Source organism: Scyliorhinus canicula, chromosome 17, assembly GCF_902713615.1.
Source record: "Scyliorhinus canicula chromosome 17, sScyCan1.1, whole genome shotgun sequence".
NCBI lineage: Eukaryota > Metazoa > Chordata > Chondrichthyes > Carcharhiniformes > Scyliorhinidae > Scyliorhinus > Scyliorhinus canicula.
Genome location: NC_052162.1, coordinates 112,695,483 through 112,715,326, shown reverse-complemented (window position 1 = coordinate 112,715,326; position 19,844 = coordinate 112,695,483). Strand labels below are relative to the sequence as shown.

General features: G+C 46.9%; 1 protein-coding gene across 1 annotated transcript in view; it reads right to left on the bottom strand.

Annotated features, from left to right (window-relative positions):
* Window positions 1-497: 497 nt before the first annotated feature.
* LOC119952238 (oocyte zinc finger protein XlCOF6-like) overlaps window positions 498-19,844 on the bottom strand; it is a 43,608-nt gene continuing 24,261 nt past the window's right edge. Inside the window, exons 3-4 of the mRNA XM_038775891.1 lie at window positions 7,348-7,365; window positions 498-2,518 (exon numbers count right to left, since the gene is read on the bottom strand). Of these exons, the coding sequence (XP_038631819.1) occupies window positions 1,676-2,518; window positions 7,348-7,365 (861 nt within the window). The 3' untranslated portion in view covers window positions 498-1,675. The remainder of the gene's footprint in view (window positions 2,519-7,347; window positions 7,366-19,844) is intronic.

Here is a 19,844-nt window from a genome sequence, read left to right as displayed (position 1 = left end):
GGACTTTCGTGAGAAATAAGCACGGATTCTATAACCCCAAAATAACAAAAATAAATTGACACAGATAGTTCTATCTAGGGGTTTTCCTCGTCCATAGTGAGGACTTACATAACCGTACAACCCACCACCACACCGACCACCCACCAACCATCCTGCCATGGGGCTACTCACCTCTAAAATACGAGGTGAGGGGTATTGAAAATGTCGTCCCTCTTTGTAAATACAAGCATTACTGCACATCAGAGAGAAAAAGACAAGACTCTGCACAAACTTCATGTCACCCTCCAGGCTCGAGGGGCCGACTCCTGCTCCTAATTCGTATGTTATCACATCCTTTATGATAGATTTTAGCATTTTCCCTCCTACTGATGTCAGGCTAATGGGTCTGTGGTTCCCCGTTTTCTCTCTCCCTCCTTAAATAGTGGGGTTACATTTACCACCTTCCAATCTGCAGGAACCATTCCAGAATCTATAGATTTTTGAAAGATGATCACCAATGTATCCACTATCTCTACAGCCGCCTCTTTCAACACTCTGGGATGTAGAGCATCAGCTTTTGGGGATTTATTAACTTTCAACCACATTAATTTCACCAGAACTGCTTTTACTCTTTCAGTTCCTCGTGCTCACTGGTCCCTTAGTTCTTGGGAGATTTCTGTATCTTCCTCCGTGAAGACAGACACACATTGTTTAGTTTCTCTGCCATTTCCTTATTCCCCATTATAAACTCTCCTGTCTCTGCCTGGAATGGACCCACATTGGTCTTTGCTAATCTTTTCCTTTTCACAGGTAGTTTTCAGGTTTCTCACCAGGTTGCTCTCATATTCTCTTCATCAATTCCTTTTGCAAAACTCCAAAACAAGTTCCCAATCTTCAGACTTACTTCCATTGTAGCCACTTTTTGAGCCTCTTCCTTTGATATAATGGAATCTTTAACTTTTCTTGTTAGCCACGGTTGCATCGCTTCTCCTGCTGTGTTTGTTTCTTAAAGGAATCTATATTTGTTGTATACATGTAATAATTCCTTAACTGCTAGCGATTGTCTATCTATCGTCATACCTTTCGTTTAGCTGGTTTAGCTCACTTGGCTAAATCGCTGGCTTTTAAAGCAGACCAAGGCAGGCCAGCAGCACGGTTCGATTCCTGTACCAGCCTCCCCGGACAGGTGCCGGAATGTGGCGACTAGGGGCTTTTCACAGTAACTTCATTGAAGCCTACTCGTGACAATAAGCGATTTTCATTTTTCATTTTCATTCATTTCTTAGTTCCCAATCTACACCAACTTGCACCATATACCTTGACAGTTTCCTTCTGAGAGAAATACACAGATAAATTAAACAAAAGAACCATGTAACCACCATAGGCCATCTCCATGGCAACATGGCATGATTTGGGAGTTCCAAACAGAAATAGGAACTAAATACCTTCCAAATTCCAAACACCCTTTCACTCTGTGATCCTTGTGAAATTTCAAGCCAGGTATTCACAACAAGGCTCAAAGAGCATCAGCCACTCGAGGCAAAGTCGTGAGACCGGCCAGTCCAGCAAAACGAAACCTCTGACCCCCATTGACCAACTAACCGAATGAACGAAATGCAGTCCTGGATGTAATTGAGAGCAGAAACAATAACAGCAGAATCCAGCCCCTATAATCACTTGTGAACTTGTTGGCGTCTCAGCACGTGGGATGAATCACAATATCTCTTCTCACACTGAGAGCAGGTGAATGGCCTCTCTCCACAGTGTGAACTCGCTGATGCTTCTGAAGGGTGGATGAATGTCTGAATCCTCTCCCACACTGAGAGCAGGTGAATGGCTTCTCCCCAGTGTGAATCCGCTGGTGTTTCTGCAGGTTGGATAAATGAGTGAATCCCTTCCCACACTGAGAGCAGGCGAACGGCCTCTCCCCAGTGTGAACTCGCTGGTGTGCCTGCAGGGAGGATGAATGACTGAATCCCTTCCCACACTGAGAGCAGGTGAATGGTTTCTCCCCAGTGTGAATTCGCTGGTGTGACTTCAAGCTGGATAAATGAGTGAATCCCCTCTCACACTGAGAGCAGGTGAATGGTCTCTCCTCAGAGTGAACCCGCTGGTGTGACTTCAGGCTGGATAACCGAGTGAATCCCTTCCCACACTGAGAGCAGGTGAATGGTTTCTCCCCAGTGTGAACTCGCTGGTGTGTCTGCTGGTTGTCGAACCGAGTGAATCCCTTCCCGCACACAGAGCAGGTGAATGGCCTCTCCCCAGTGTGAACTCGCTGGTGACTCTGCAGGTTGTCAAACCGAGAGAATCCCTTCCCACACTGAGAGCAGGTGAACGGTCTCTCCCCAGTGTGATCTCGCTGGTGTCTCTGCAGATGGGATAACTCAGTAAAGTCCTTCCCACACTGGGAGCAGGTGAACGGCCTCTCCCCAGTGTGAACCCGCTGGTGTCTCTGCAGGTGGGATGAATGACTGAAACTCTTCCCACAATGAGAGCAGGTGAAAGGCCTCTCCCCAGTGTGAACTCGCTGGTGTGACTTCAGGCTTGATAAATCAGTGAATCCCTTTCCACACTTAGAGCAGGTGAACGGCCTCTCCCCAGTGTGAACGCGTCGATGAGCTTCCAGCACGGATGGGGCTCTGAATCCCTTCCCACAATCCCTACATTTCCATGGTTTCTCCATGTTTTGGGTCTCCTTGTGTCTCTCCAGGTTTGACAATCGGTTGAACTCTCACACAGAACACGGGTGCAGTCTCTCCCGCTGTAAATGGTGCAATGTTATTTTTTCAGGCTGTGTAACTGATTAAAGCTCTTTCCACAGTCAGTGCTCTGGAACACTCTCACTCGGGTGTGTGTGTGTCTTGGTGCTTTTCCAGTCACACTGATATGTAAAATCTTCTGAAGCCAACAGATCGGGAAACAATTCTTCAAGATTCAAAGGCCGATGATGTATGAGCCCCGCTGAATCGAGTGACTCAGTCTGATCTAGTCATGATGGTTAATATTTTGGTCTGTAATTCCTCTCTTTTAAGAGCCTGCAAAAACAAATAGAAATTCAGAACATACATAACGTTCTTTCTCCTCTTATTCCCCATCCCACACACTCTCCCTCCATTCTCACTCTGCTGTATCTAATATTCACCCTCCCAATTCTCCTGAAGGTGCTGATTCAGGCTGATTGACAGATCCAAGCTCACTGCTTCCTGTCCTGGACACAGAGACCATAACAAACAGGAGCTGCAGTCAGCCATTCGGCCCATCGAGCCTGCCTAACCATTCAATGGGATCATTGGCCGATCTACCTCAGCACCATTTTCCCACACTATCCCCCATATCCCTCAATATCTTCAATATCGAGAAACCTATCAATCTCTGTCCCAAAAATACTTGAGGACTGAGGCCCCACAATCCTCTGGGGTAGAGAATTCCAAAGCTTCACCACATCCTCGAGTGAAGAAATCCCTCCTCATCTCAGCTTTCTCTCCATTTTCCTGCCGGTTCCCTACAACCCCCGACTCCCTCGTCAATTAGAAATCTCTCTTGGGTGGGGGGGGGGGGAAACCACGTGATGTGGGCGCGGGAGTAGCTGCTTTTCCGCAGGTTCTGGTACCACTCACCTATAATCCATCATTTACCCCGATTGCCCGGCACTCATCTTCCTAATCCTTGAATTAATATTTGTTGCCATGTCCCTGGAAGACTTCAGGATTAGTTTTGGTACGATTATACTGAAAAACATCAAGAAATCGGTCGATAAAAGAGCGCAGGCAGATTCAGTGGGAGTGGAGCCGCCGTTTCAACATGGCGGCCTGACCCTCAGGAGGTCTCTCGACCCCGCGCTCTCCGGGGCTCTCTCGGAGGCGGTGAAAATGCTGACTGCCGACATTCTCCATGTTACTGACCAGAGACTGAGTGAGCTGACTCAATATCTGTGAGCTCATGAGGCCGAGCTGTAAAACACCATGAAGAGGCTCGATGATCCGGAGGAGAGAATCCTGAATGTTGAGCAAGATGCCTCCTCGGCGGAGGCAAGAATTCAATCCTTGGAAAACCGACCAAGTGATGTGCTGGACTCCTGGAGGATTTGGAGAATCGAGGGTCAGAGAAAGAACATCAGAGTCGTCTGCCTGCCAGAGGATGCAGAGGGTAAAGCTCCCGTTAGGTTCTTCGAGGACCGGCTGCCACGTTTTCTCAAGCTGGATGTGAATCCTGGGGGTTTCAAATTAATAAGGACGTCATATCCCGTCTTTGAGGCAGAGGGATAGTTTTCATCCCAGGCCTGTAATCATTCACTTCCACAACGTGAAAGATCAATAGAAAGTCCTGGAGACGGGTAAGGTGAGGTGCGACCTGGCCCCATGAGGGAGTGAGGATTTCCTTTTTCCAGGACTTTTGCTCGAGTTGAGTGGAATTATCTGGTGTATCCGCTACGATGCTTTGGGTTGGATTATATTGAGTGGATTCAATTGTATATCACAGACTGGCAGCGGCGGTGCTCACCAATGGTTTAAGGATGTCGAATTCTGAGCTTCAGAGAGGGACTAGACAGGACTGCCCTCTGTCCCCCTTTGCTGTTGGCCATTAGCCACTGAGCCCTTGCCAGAGGCTATTAGATCAGAGTCTCTGGTATCAGGACTGGGGGGTGGGGTGAGGCAGCACAAGATCATGCTCTGTGCAGATGATGTGCTGTTCTGAGTTGAACCCTATTGTTTCAATCGCAGCCATTATTGGAGCAGTGGATAGATTTAGTGCCTTCTCTGGTTCGAAGATCAATTTTACTGAGTCTGAGGTCATACCGGTGAGGAGGGGCAAGGGGTAAGCCCCCTCCTCTTGCTAACCTGCCCTTCAGATACCCTTGCTTGGGATTTAAATATCTGGGAATGTTAATGACCCCCCCTCTTTTAGGCAGCTGTATCATAGAATCTACAGTGCAGGAGGCCGCCATTTGGCCCATCGAGTCCACACAGCCCCTTGAAAAGCCCCTCGTGGCCCCATTCTGGCACCTGTTCTGGTACACAGAGGAAGAATTCAGAATGTCCAATTTACCTAATAGCACATCTTTCAGGACTTGTGGGAGGAAACCCAGGCAGACACAGGGAGAACGTGCAGACTCCGCACTGACAGTGACCTAGCGGGGAATCGAAACTGGCACCAATGCGCTGTGAATCCATAGTGCTAACCACTGTGCTAGACCTCCTGTCTCAGATTTACTGTCCCCTTAAATGTCAGCCATCTCCTAGGGGAAACGAGCCCTTTAATTGAGAACATTAGGAAACAGACCATCCTTTTAGCCAGACAAATAACTTGTGTCAAGCTGAGGGAGAAAAGGATGTCAATGTCTTTAAAAGAGAGAGAGAGACCTGGGCCAAGCTTTCCAGAGTCTGCACCCTCCCTGGATTGACTTCCTTTCCCTTCAGTTGCTGCAAGTGACCAATTGAAGGTCATAATGAAAAAAGAAATGGAAAGGGGGAGAAAATAAAGTGTTTTACTCACAGATGTTGGAAACAGGAGGAAGTTTTAGTCCGTGCGAAGATTCAACCAGAGAGAGAGAAGAGCAGCAACAACGATCAAATAAACAAGCTCTTTGTCCAACTTCCGCATTCACATAATGGGGGAGCGCAGATTGGCTAACGGACAAGACTCCTTCCGGTACTCCGACTCTTCCCATTGGTCAACAAACCTCCAGCGCACGCAATGGAATTACTCTGTTGCGTGCTGACGTCTCCGGGTTCTAGTGCGCAGGCCCGGCGCGGCCCCCGCCTTTGTTCCCCCTCTCTTTCTCTCTCTCTCTCTCCACCTCCTCCAGACAAGGTTTCCAGGCAACCGGCTGACGGCTCCGGCCAGAGCGAGAAGCCGCTCGGTGGTCTCCCCCTCCCAGAGTCCAGGACTGCGCATGTCCAAGGGAGTGGAGAAGTTGCGCATGTGCAGGGTGAGCCCACCCACTGACCTTCCTGCTGAGGCTCACTTGTCCTCAAGCCAATTAAAGGGCTGGTTTCCCAAGGGGATGGCTGACCTTTAAAGGGGCAGTAAATTAATATCAGGCAGGGAGATGTCCAGTGTTTTTATATGGTACAGATTAGATATATTATTGATGGTTCTGTAATAAAGTACATTTATTATTATTTCCAGTTGTGTAATATTGTGCTGAAGCTACGTTATATATTTCCAGACATCTCTTCCCTCAGAGGGTTGTTAGTCTCTGGATTTCTTTTCCACAGGGACCACTGGAGGCTGGGGGGTCACAGAATATATTCACCGCTGATTTAGACAGATGTTTAATAAATTTTTGTGTTATGTTTCTTTTACATTTTTAAAATAATGCAACAGAGTTTATGGGCAAGGTAGCACAGTGGTTAGTACCATTGCTTCACAGAGCCAGGGTCCCAGGTTTGATTCCCAGCTTGGGTCACTGTCTGTGCGGAGTCTGCACGTTCTCCTCATGTCTGCGTGGGTTTCCTCCGGGTGCTCCGGTTTCCTCCCACAGTCCAAAGATGTGCAGGTTAGGTGGATTGGCCGTGTTAAATTGCTCTTAGTGTCCAAAAAAAACGTTAGGTGGGGTTACGGGAATAGGGTGGAGGTGTGGGTTTAAATGGGGTACCCGATGGGCCAAATGGCCTCCTTCTGCACTGTACATTCTATGATTCTATGAGTAACATGAACACTGGTGAAAAATAGGTGCAGAGTGGAACAAGAGATATTACCGCATAAATACAAGTAACGCGTTGAAGATTTAATTCATAGCAGTATATTTGAGGGACCAATGAAATGCCAGATCAATAGAACAACCAGTTAACAGGTTAACATAGTGAGTGGGGAAAGCGGGTAAGATTATATAAAAACAGAAGGATAACAATGCACACCCCAAAATATTACAAAACAATACCAGCTTAGTCAAAATAAAATTAATAGCATAACATAGATGATATAGAATTCCGATAGTGCAGAAGGAGGCCATTTGGCCCTTCAATTCTGCACTCACCCGAGGGCAGCACTGCTGCCTCACGGCGTCGAGGTCCCAGGTTCGATCCTGGCTCTGGGTCACTGTTTGTGTGTAGTCTGCACATTCTCCCTGTGTTTGCGTGGGTTTCGCCCCCACAACCCAAAAAGATGTGCAGGGTAGGTGGATTGGCCACGCTAAAGTGTCCCATAATTGGAAGAAATGAATTGGGTACTCTAAATTTTAAAAAAAATTAGCACTCACCCTCCGAAAGAGGACTCCACTGAGGCATACTCCCCACCTTATCCCTGTAGCCCCGTGCAGTGATCATGGTCTACCAACCTAACCTACACATCTTTGGATACTTGGGTGCAATTTTGCATGACCAATCCACTTAACCTAAACATCTTTGTGCTGTGGGAGGAAACCAGAGCATCCGAAGAAAACTCTCTTTTAAGAGCCTGTAAAAACAAATAGAAATTCAGAACATACATAACATTCTTTCTCCTCTTATTTCCCATCCCACACACTCTCCCGCCATTCTCACTCTGCTGTATCTAATATGCACCCTCCCAATTCTCCTGAAGATGCTGATTCAGGCTGATTAACAGATCTATGCTCACTGCTTCCTGTCCTGGACACAGAGACCATAACAAATAGGAGCTGCAGTTGGCCATTCGGCCCATCGAGCCTGCTCAACCACTCAATATGCAATGTGCATGAGAGTGTGCAAACTTCACACAGTCAGTGACCCAAGGCTGGAATTGAACCTGGATCCCTGGCGCTGAGGTAGCAGCATTAACCACTGTGCCCTAATCCCGGCCTGAGTTAAATTGAATTCACTCATGGAAAGTCCAGGAGGCGCAAGTCAGTCAAATTGGAGCCTATGTATTTGAGATAGGAGTCCACTTTACCCAATACTTTATCCAATGCATCGGACTGAGAATGAAGTACAGATGTTAAAAATTCCATAGGGATGCATTCCATAATCAACCTATGCCAGTTTTGGATAGAGGGAGAATTGACTGGTCTGCTTCTACATTGAGCCAGATGGATATTGGGTCCATCCTAACCCAATCCCTTATGAACCTTAGACAAGAGGCCAATTGATGAAGCCTGATTTTCGGGAGACCCTGCCCTCCCTTAGCTTCTGGTGATTGGAGCTGAACAAACTTGAGGAGAAAAGGCGATCTCTCCTCGCCATGAAATCGGAAGAGCCGACCACCGGGCAAGGTCCATCCTAATAGTCACCATCAGCTGTGGGAAGTTGGCCCAATATAGCTGTCTGAAAGAGGGGCCATTGACATTCCCAAATATTTAAATCTCAAGGGGGACCATCTAAAGTGGAAGTTAGGAAGAGGGCCATCGGCATGGTCTCGAACTCGGTATATTCGATTGTATAACCATAGAAGGCACTAAATCGATCCACTATTTCAGTAATTATGTGGAGCCTGCATGTTCTCCCCGTGTCTGTGTGGGTTTCCTCCGGGTGCTCTGGTTTCCTCCCACAAGTCCCGAAAGTTGTACTTGTTAGGTGAATTGGACATTCTGAATTCTCCCTCTGTGTACGCGAACAGGCACGGAATGTGACAACTATGACATGTTCACAGTAACTTCATTGCAGTGTTAATGTAAGCCTACTTGTGACACTTAAAGATTATATTATTATAATGGCCAGGATCAAAACACTGGGGTTCCACACAAACACCAGCCCATCATCTGTACACAAAATTATCTTGTGCTGCCTCACCCCACCCTCCAGTCCCGATATCAGAGGATCCGATCTGATATCTTCCGGCAAGGGCTCAGTGGCCAACGCAAACAGCCAGGGGGACAGAGGGCAGCCCTGCCTCGTCCCTCTCTGAAGCTCAAACATCGACACCCTTAAACCATTGGTGAGCATCGCCGCTGCCGGTCTGTGATATAACAATTGAATCCACTCAATATAATCCTCACCCAACCCGAAACCTCTCAGCGGATACACCAGATAATTCCACTCAACTCGAGCAAAAGCTTTCTCTGCATCGAAGGAGATCAGCAGCCCATCCAATGGATATTTCTGAAAAGCCTGAATCACATTCAGCAACCTTCCAACATTGTTACTGGAAAACCTTCCCCGTATAAACCCAGTCTGGTCCTCCCGCACGATTGAGCGGATGGATTTGTTTATTGTCACATGTACCGCGGTACAGTGAAAAGTATTTTTCTGCGAGCAGCTCAACAGATGAAATGAAATGAAATGAAAATCGGTTATTGTCACGAGTAGGCTTCAATGAAGTTACTGTGAAAATCCCCTAGTGGCCACATTCCGGCGCCTGTCCGGGGAGGCTGTACAGGAATCGAACCGTGCTGCTGGCCTGCCTTGGTCTGCTTTAAAAGCCAGCGATTTAGCCCAGTGAGCTAAAAGAAAATACATAATAAGACAACACAAGGTACATAATGTAACTACATAACACTGGCATCGGGTGAAGCATACTGGGTGTAGAGTTAATGAGGTCAGTCCATAAAAGGGTCAATTAGGAGTCTGGTAACAGCGGGGAAGAAGCTGTTTTTGTGTCTGTTCATGCGTGTTCCCAGACTTTTGTATCTCCTGCCCGATGGAAGAAGTTGGAAAGGTAAGTAACCCGGGTGGGAGGGGTCTTTGATTATGCTGCCCGCATTCCCCAGGCAGCGGGAGGGGTAGATGGAGTCAATGGATGGGAGGCAGATTTGTGTGATGGACTGGGCGGTGTTCATGACTCTGAAGTTTCTTGCGGTCCTGGGCCGAGCAGTTGCCATACCAGGCTGTGGTGCAGCCAGATAGGATGCTTTCTATGGTGCATCTGTAAAAGTTGGTAAGGGTTAATGTGGACATGCTGAATTTCCTCAGGAAATTATAGTATAGGCACTGTTGAGTTTTCTTGGTGATAGCATCGACGTGGATGGACCAGGATAGATTTTTGGTGATGTGTACCCCGAGGAATTTGAAGCTGCTAGCCATCTCCACCTCGGCCCCGTTGATGCTGACAGGGGTGTGTACAGTATTTTGCATCCTGAAGTCAATGACCAGCTGTTTAGTTTTGCTGGCATTGAGGGACAGATTGTTGTCGTTACACCACTCCACTAGGTTCTCTATCTCCCTCCTGTATTTGGACTCGTCGTTATTCGAGATCCGGTCCACTATGGTCGTACCGTCAGCAAACGACCATAGTCGTTGAAAGTTGGAACCAAATTCTGCCACCAAATGTTCAAGCCAACATTCAAAAGAGAGATTGGGTGATGAGAGGCCCACTCCTTCAGAATCAAAGAGATGTTAGCCTCACGAAGAGTGGGTGGCAGCATCCCCGATCAAAAGAGTGGCAATACATATCTACCAACTGGTCCAACAACAAATCCTCAAACTCCCGATAAAACCCATACCCACAGCCATCTAGTCCCAGTGCTTACATAGAGCATAGAACATTACAGCGCAGTACAGGCCCTTCGGCCCACGATGTTGCACCGTCCTGTGAAACCACTCTAAAGTCCCTCTACATCGTCCCTTATCGTCCATATGCCTATCCAATGACCATTTAAATGCGTTTAGTGTTGGTGAGTCCACTACTGTTGCAGGCAGGGCATTCCACGCCCTTACTACTCTCTGAGTAAAGAAGCTACCTCTGACATCTGTCCTATATCTATCTCCCCTCAATTTAAAGCTATGTCCGCTCGTGCTGGACATCACCATCCGAGGAAAAAGGCTCTCAATATCCACCCTATCTAATCCTCTGATCATCTTGTATGCCTCAATTAAGTCCCCCCTTAACCTTCTTCTCTCTAACGAAAACAGCCTCAAGTCCTTCACCCTTTCCTCATGAGATCTTCCCTCCATGCCAGGCAACATTCTTGTAAATCTCCTCTGTACCCTTTCCAATGTTTCCACATCCTTCCTATAATGTGGCGACCAGAACTGCACGCAATACTCCAAATGCGGCCGCACCAGAGTTTTGTACAACTGCAACATGACCTCATGGCTCCGAAACTCAATTCCTCTACCAATAAAAGCTAACAAACTGTACACCTTCTTAACAACCCTCTCAACCTGGGTGGCAACTTTCAGGGATCTATGGACATGGACACCGAGATCTCTCTGCTCGTCCACACTACCAAGAATCTTGCCATTAGCCCAATACTCTGCCTTCCTGTTATTCCTTCCAATATGAATCACCTCACACTTTTATGCATTAAACTCCATTTGCCACCTGTCAGCCCAGCTCTGCAGCTCATCTATGTCCCTCTGTAACTTGTAACATCCTTCTGCACTGTCCACAACTCCACCGACTTTAGTGTCATCTGCAAATTTACTCACTCATCCTTCTACGTCCTCCTCCAGGTCATTTATAAAAATGACAAACAGCAACGGCCCCAAAACAGATCCTTGTGGCACACCACTAGTAACTGGACACCAGTCTGAACATTTCCCATCAACCACCACCCTTTGTCTTCTTCCAACTGGCCAATTTCTGATCCAAACTGCTAAATCACCCTGAATCCCATGCCTCTGTATTTTCTGCAATAGCCTACCGTGGGGAACCTTATCAAACGCTTTACTGAAATCCATATACACCACATCAACTGCTTTACCCTCATCCACCTGTTTGGTCACTTTCTCGAAGAACTCAATGAGGTTTGTGAGGCACGACCTACCCTTCACAAAACCATGTTGACTATCTCTAATCAAATTATTCCTTTCCAGATGATTATACATCCTATCTCTTATAAACCTTTCCAAGACTTTTCACACAACAGAAGTGAGGCTCACTGGTCTATAGTTACCGGGGTTATCTCTACTCCCCTTCTTGTACAAGGGGACAACATTTGCTACCCTCCAGTCCTCTGGCACTATTCCTGTAGACAAAGATGACTTAAAGATAAAAGCCAAAGGCTCAGCAATCTCCTCCCTAGCTCCCAGAGAATCCTAGGATAAATCCCATCCGGCCCAGGGGACTTATCAATTTTCACATTTTCCAGAATCGCTAACACCTCCTCCTTATGAACCGCAAGCCCTTCTAGTCTAGTAGCCTGTATCTCAGTATTCTCCTCGACAACTTTGTCTTTTTCCTGTGTGAATACTGACAAAAATACTCATTTAGCACCTCTCCTAGCTCCTCGGACTCTACGCACAACTTCCCACTACTGTCCTTGACTGGCCATATTCTTACCTTAGTCATTCTTTTATTCCTGACATACCTATAGAAAGCTTTAGGGTTATCCTTGATCCTACCTGCCAAAGACTTCTCATGTCCTCGCTTGGCTCTTCTTAGCTCTCGCTATAGAGCCTTCCTAGCTAACTTGTAACTCTCAAGCGACCCAACTGAACCATCACATCTTATCTTCACATAAGCCTCCTTCTTCCTCTTGACAAGTGTTTCAAGTGTTTGACAGTGGTGTAACGACAACAATCTCTCCCTCAATGCCAGCTTTACCCGGCTGCAGCTCCTTCATGACATTTAGCACCTCTTTCGTAGAAAGGGGATCATTAAGAGCATCACACTGGCTTTCTGAGGCCTCCGGAAGATTCAAGGAAGAGAAAGAATGCTCCACACCCACCAACACATCACCAGACTGCTCAAACTTGTATAATCCGGCATAGAATTCCCCAAATCCCCATTTGTCTCCTCCGTCTTCACGCTGGGACACCACGGTAGCACAGTGGTTGGCACAGTTGCTTCACAGCTCCAGGGTCCAAGTTCGATTCCCGGTTTGGGTCACTGTCTGTGCGGAGTCTGCACATTCTCCCTGTGTCTGCATGGGTTTCCTCCGGGTGCACCGGTTTCCTCCCACAGTCCAAAGATGTACAGGTTAGGTCGATTGGCCATGCTAAATTTCCCTTAGTGTCCAAAAAGATTAGGTGGGGTTGCTGGGTTATGAGTGTTGGCTGAAGTAGGGTGCTATTTCCAAGGGCTAGTGCCAACACGATGGGTCAAATGGCCTCCTTCTGCACTGTGAATGCTAAGTAAATTCTATGTACATTCTGTGACGCTTCTCCATCCCCCAAGCCGCATAGTAAGAATTTCTCTCAAGTTAGCCATTTTCTTTGTCAAATCGGCCAAGTATTTGCCCAGCTTATTCCCAAACTCGTACAACTTCTATCTCGCAAACATTCAACTTTACTCGACTTGCTGAGTCAACACGGAGTCCAAAGCTGCTCTTGCTGCGTTAACCTCCTTCAGCAATAGCTTACTTGGGCCCTCCATATGATTCTCCTCCACGTTCAGCAAACAGACCTCCAGACCCCGCTGGTTCTCCAGCATCCTGCACCTTTTATTAGCAAAGAACAAAGAACAAAGAAAATTACAGCACAGGAACAGGCCCTTCGGCCCTACCAGCCTGCACCGATCCAGATCCTTTATCTAAACCTGTCTCCTATTTTCCAAGGATCTACTTCCTTCTGTTCCCCGCCCGTTCATATATCTGTCTAGATGCATCTTAAATGATGCTATCATGCCCGCCTCTACCACCTCCGCTGGTAAAGCGTTCCAGGCACCCACCACCCTCTGCGTAAAAAACTTTCCACGCACATCTCCCTTAAACTTTCCCCCTCTCACTTTGAAATCGTGACCCCTTGTAACTGACACCCTTACTCTTGAGAAAAGCTTTTTGCTATCCACCCTGTCCATACCTCTCATACTTTTGTAGACCTCAATCAGGTCCCCCCTCAACCTCCGTCTTTCCAACGAAAACAATCCTAATCTACTCAACCTTTCTTCATAGCTAGCACCCTCCATACCAGGCAACATCCTGGTGAACCTCCTCTGCACCCTCTCCAAGGCATCCACATCCTTCTGGTAATGTGGCGACCAGAACTGCACACAGTATTCCAAATGTGGCCTAACCAAAGTCCTATACAACTGTAACATGACCTGCCAACTCTTGTACTCAATACCCTGTCCGATGAAGGCAAGCATGCTGTATGCCTTCTTGACCACTCTATCAACCTGCGTTGCCACCTTCAGGGCCCACCTTAATGTATTTTAGAATACCCAAAACTTCCCCCTTCCGTATGACAACTTGACCGAGAGTATTTAAACATGACCCTGTTCTGGGTGATCTGTTCTGGGGCCGTTGCTGTTTGTCATTTTTATAAATGACCTAGAGGAGGGCGCAGAAGGTTGGGTGAGTAAATTTGCAGACGACACTAAAGTTGGTGGAGTTGTAGACAGTGTGGAAGGATGTTGCAGGTTACAGAGGGACATAGATAAGCTGCAGAGCTGGGCTGAGAGGTGGCAAATGGAGTTTAATGTAGAGAAGTGTGAGGTGATTCACTTTGGAAAGAATAACAGGAACGCGGAATATTTGGCTAATGGTAAAATTCTTGGTCATGTGGATGAGCAGAGGGATCTCGGTGTCCATGTACATAGATCCCTGAAAGTTGCCACCCAGGTTGATAGGGTTGTGAAGAAGGCCTATGGTGTGTTGGCCTTTATTGGTAGAGGGATTGAGTTCCGGAGCCATGAGGTCATGTTGCAGCTGTACAAAACTCTGGTACGGCCGCATTTGGAGTATTCCGTACAGTTCTGGTTGCCTCATTATAGGAAGGACGTGGAAGCTTTGGAACGGGTGCAGAGGAGATTTACCAGGATGTTGCCTGGTATGGAGGGAAAATCTTATGAGGAAAGGGTGATGGACTTGAGGTTGTTTTCATTAGAGAGAAGAAGGTTAAGAGGTGACTTAATAGAGGCATACAAAATGATCAGAGGGTTAGATAGGGTGGACAGTGAGAGCCTTCTCCCGCGGATGGAGGTGGCTAGCACGAGGGGACATAGCCTTAAATTGAGGGGTAATAGATATAGGACAGAGGTCAGAGGTAGGTTTTTTACGCAAAGAGTGGTGAGGCCGTGGAATGCCCTACCTGCAACAGTAGTGAACTCGCCAACATTGAGGGCATTTAAAAGTTTATTGGATAAGCATATGGATGATAATGGCATAGTGTAGGTTAGATGGCCTTTAGTTTTTGACTTCCATGTCGGTGCAACATCGTGGGCCGAAGGGCCAGTACTGCGCTGTATCGTTCTATGTTCTATGTTCTATGACCCATGTTCTATAGGGGCAGCACGGTAGCATAGTGGTTAGCATCAATGCTTCACAGCTCCAGGGTCCCAGGTTCGGTTCCCGGCTGGGTCACTGTCTGTGTGGAGTCTGCACGTCCTCCCCGTGTGGGCGTGGGTTTCCTCCGGGTGCTCCGGTTTCCTCCCACAGTCCAAAGATGTGCGGGTTAGGTGGATTGGCCAGGCTAAATTGCCCGTAGTGTCCTAAAAAGTAAGGTTAAGGGGGAAGTTGTTGGGTTGCGGGTATAGGGCGGATATGTGAGTTTGAGTAGGGTGATCATTGCTCGGCACAACATCGAGGGCCGAAGGGCCTGTTCTGTGCTGTACTGTTCTAAATCTAAATCTAAACCCCTTTTATCCCTCTTTATTGCATGTTTGAGATTCGTCCTACTTTCCCGATATTCGTCCAAAGCTTCATCAGTTTTGAGTTGCCTCGAAGAGTATGCTTCCTTTTTCATCTTAGCTAGTCTCACAATTTCACCCGTCATCCATGGTTCCCTAATCTTGCCATTTCTATCTCATTTTCACAGGAACATGTCTGTCCTGCACTCTAATCAACCTTTCCTTAAAAGACTTCCACATTTCAAATGTGGATTTACCCTTAAACAGCTGCTCCCAATCCACATTCCCCAGCTCCTGCCGAATTTTGTTATACTCGGCCTTTCCCCAATTTAGCACTCTTCCTTTCGGACCCCTCCTGTCCTTGTCCATGAGTATTCTAAAACTTACGGAATTGTGATCGCTATTTCCAAAGTAATCACCGACTGAAACATCAACCACCTGGCCGGGATCATTCCCCAATACCAGGTCCAGTATGGCCCCTTCCTGAGTTGGACTATTTACATACTGCTCTAAAAAACTCTCCTGGATGCTCCTTACAAACTCTGCTCCATCTTCACCTCCAACACTACACGGATCCCATTCAATGTTGGGGAAGTTAAAATCTCCCATCACAACCACCCTATTACTCCTACATTTTTTGATAATCTGTCTGCATATTTGTACCTCTACTTCATGCTCACTTTTGGGAGGCCTGTAGTAAAGTCCCAACAATGTTACTGCACCCTTCCTATTTCTCAGCTCCACCCATATTGCCTCAGTGCTCGAATCCTCCATCGTGCCCTCCTTAATCACAGCTGTGATATCATCTCTGACGAGTAATGCAACTCCTCCACCCCTTCTACCTCCCTCTCTATCCCTCCTGAAGCATCTATACCCTGGGATATTCAGTTGCCAGTCCTGCCTTTCCCTCAACCAAGTCTCAGTAATACCAATAGCATCATATTCCAAGGTACTGATCCAAGCCCTAAGTTCATCTGCCTTACCTGCTACACTTCTCGCATTAAAACAAATGCACCTCAGACCACCTTTGCATTCATCATCTCTTCCCTGTCTACTCTTCCCCTTAGTCACATTGAGTTTATTGTCTCGTACCTTACTGGCTTTAGTTGCTGCTTCTTTACTGACCTCTAACTTCCTAATCTGGTTCCCATCCCCCTGCCACATTAGTTTAAAATCTCCCCAACAGTGTTAGCAAAAGCACCCCCTAGGACATTGGTTCCAGTCCTGCCCAGGTGTAGACCATCCGGTTTGTAATGGTCCCACCGCCCCCAGAACCGGTTCCAATGTCCCAAAAATCTGAACCCCTCCCTCCTGCACCATCTCTCAAGCCACGTATTCATTCTGACTATTCTTGAATTTCTACTCTGACTGTCCCGTGGCACTGGTAGCAATCCTGAAATTACTAACTTTGAGGTCCTACTTTTTAACTCCCTAACTCCCTAAATTCTGATTGTAGGACCTCATCCCTTTTTTTTACCTATATCGTTGGTGCCTATATGCACCATGACAACTGGCTGTTCACCCTCCCCCTTCACTATGTCCTGCAGCCGATCGGAGACATCCCTGACCCGAGCACCCGGGAGGCAACATACCATTCGGGAGTCTCGTTTTCGACCACAGAAACCCCTGTCTACTCCCCTTACGATTGAATCCCTTATGACTATAGCCCTGCCAGTCTTTTTCCCGCCCTTCTGTGCAGCATTGCTAGCCACGGTGCCATGAGCCTGGCTACTACTGCCTTTCCCTGGTGAGTCATCTCCCCCAACAGTATCCAAAACGTTATACCTGTTTTGGAGGGAGATGACCGCAGGGGACACCTGCACTGCCTTCCTGCTCTTTCTCTGCCTTTTGGTCACCCGTTCCCTGTCTCGCTCACCAATCCTAATCTGCGGTGTGACTAACTCACTGAACGTGCTATCCACGACCTCCTCAGCATCGCAGATGCTCCAAAGTGAGTCCATCCGCAGCTCCAGAGCCAGCATGCGGTCTAACAGGAGCTGCAGCTGGACACACTTCCCGCACATGAAGGAGTCAGGGGCATCGGCCGCGTCCCTGAACTCCCACATTGCGCACGAGGAGCATAACACGGGTCTGGGATCTCCTGCCATTTTTACCCTTTACCTTAACTGATTACAAATATAGTATCAAATAATTAATAAGTGAAAGGAATAAAGATTGTCACTTGACAACAGCCCCTTCCCAAACCACCTTCAAATTAGGCTGACCGCACTGCACGTATGCAAATCTCCCCAGAACAGCCAATCAGTAGCTCCGCTCTGCTGCCCTCTGCTGGATGCTTTCTTGCACTCGAACTCATCGGGTCTCTTTCGCAGGTACACCTTCAAATTAGGCTGACCGCACTGCACGTATGCAAATCACCTCGGAACAGCCAATCAGTAGCTCCGCTCTGCTGCCCTCTGCTGGGTAAGAAATGATCAGCCCCCGAGCATAAACTTTACACGTCTCCTACAAAATGGAGGGGAAAATGCCAGGGGCTGAGTTAAACGAAAGGAAGAACTCAAACTCTTCCGTAAAGAGTAAATGAAGCAACTCTTATCTGGGAGGCATCAAACCTCCACATTCTTGACCTGGGGGGTGAGCTCTCAAGCAAAAACGTCAGACAAACAGGGAACATGGTCCGCGTTTACGATGCTTCCAATGATGCAAGAGGACACCAGGTGTAGGATCGTCCTCAGCATTAAAAAAAAAAGTAGATTCTCATATGACATTGCTGTGGGGCTGGAAAGAAGGTAAAATCTCTGCTCCTCGGGTGCAAAGCTCTCTAAACATCCATAATCACCCATCTCCTCACCATTATGATCCTGGACCAGATTCCAACAGTGAACATAGAACATTATAGCGCAGTACAGGCCCTTCGGCCCTCGATGTTGTGCCGACCTGTGAAACCCCTCTAAAGCCCATCTACACTGTTCCCTTATCATCCATATGCCTATCCAATGACCATTTGAATGCGTTTAGTGTTGGCGAGTCCACTACTGTTGCAGGCAGGGCATTCCACGCCCTTACTACTCTCTGAGTAAAGAACCTGCCTCTGACATCTGTCCTATATCTATCTCCCCTCAATTTAAAGCTACGTCCCCTCGTGTCGAGAATTGTAAGGTGTTTCATTTTGGCTGGAACAATGCAGGGAGACAATATATAATAAAGCGTACAATTCTAAAGGGGTGCAGGAGTAGAGATGTGTGAATATTTGCAGAAATCTTTGAAGGTAGCAGGACAGATTGAGAGTGCCGTTAATAAAGCATACGGCATCCTGGGATTTATCAACAGAGCATATGGTACAAAAACTAGGAAATGATACTAAACCCATAGAAAACATCTGTTCAGCCTCAGCTGGAATATTGTATCCAATTCTGGGTGCCACACACTATATGTAAAGGCATTCGAGTGGGTACTGATAAGATTGATGAGATTAGTTCCAAAGATGAAAGACTTCAATTACATCGGAAAATTGGAGAAGTTCTTCTTGTAAAGGAGTGTTGAAAGAAGATTTGATTGGGGTATTCAAAACCATGAGAGGGTCAGTACAGAGTAGGTGGGGAGAAACTGTTCTCGTTGGTGAAAGAATCAAGAACCGGAAGGGCACAGATTTAATTGGCAAAAGAAGCAATAGAGACATGAGAAGAACAACCTTTTCCTCAGTGAGTGGTGGGAGTGGGGGCACGACGGCATTGATGCCTCATGGTGCTGAGGATCTGGGTTTGATCCCAGCCCTGGGTCACTGTCCGTGTGGAGTTTGCACATTCTCCCCGTGTCTGTGTGGGTCTCACCCCCACAACCCAAAGATGTGCAGATTGGCCAAGCCAAATTGCCCATTCATCGGGGAAAAAAAAGAATTGAGATCTTTAAATTTATATTTAAAAAAGAAACCCCAATATTTTATTTTGGTTTTGGAAGACTGTGAGGACCTCACTCCATGAATGATTTCATGAAAAATAGGGACATAGTATATTGAAATAATCGTTATTACTAACACAGTATTAAAATGTATTTAACATCACACCAGAAAACAGCTGACAATTAGTCCTTAAACAATGCTAATCAATACAGTGAATACAGTAACCCTTAACTGCTACCTTTATTCCCACTCAAACAACAAAAACACCATCTCCGCTCTCAATCCACCGTTAAACACAGTTAGCCCTCAGCAATACCTGCTTTACACAGGTGCTCTTTGACAAAGAGAGACCTCATGTCATCGCTTTAAAGACAAGATCTGAATCCTGTCAGAATCATGAAGAAACAGTATTTCTTGGAAGCTGTTTCGGCTCACCTAGTTACACTCTTCTGAACTGCTTGGAATGAAACTCCTAATCTAACTACAGACATATCTTTTCAACTGAACTGAGATGCTTGACTTCTGCTGACATCTTCATCGAACTCTCAACTAGAACACTGCTTGTCTGCAAAAAGCCTGATATCTTGGGTCCTCCCAGTAATGACATCATCTTACCTAACTGAAATATAATTAATTCCACAGGGAATCCCCTTCATCC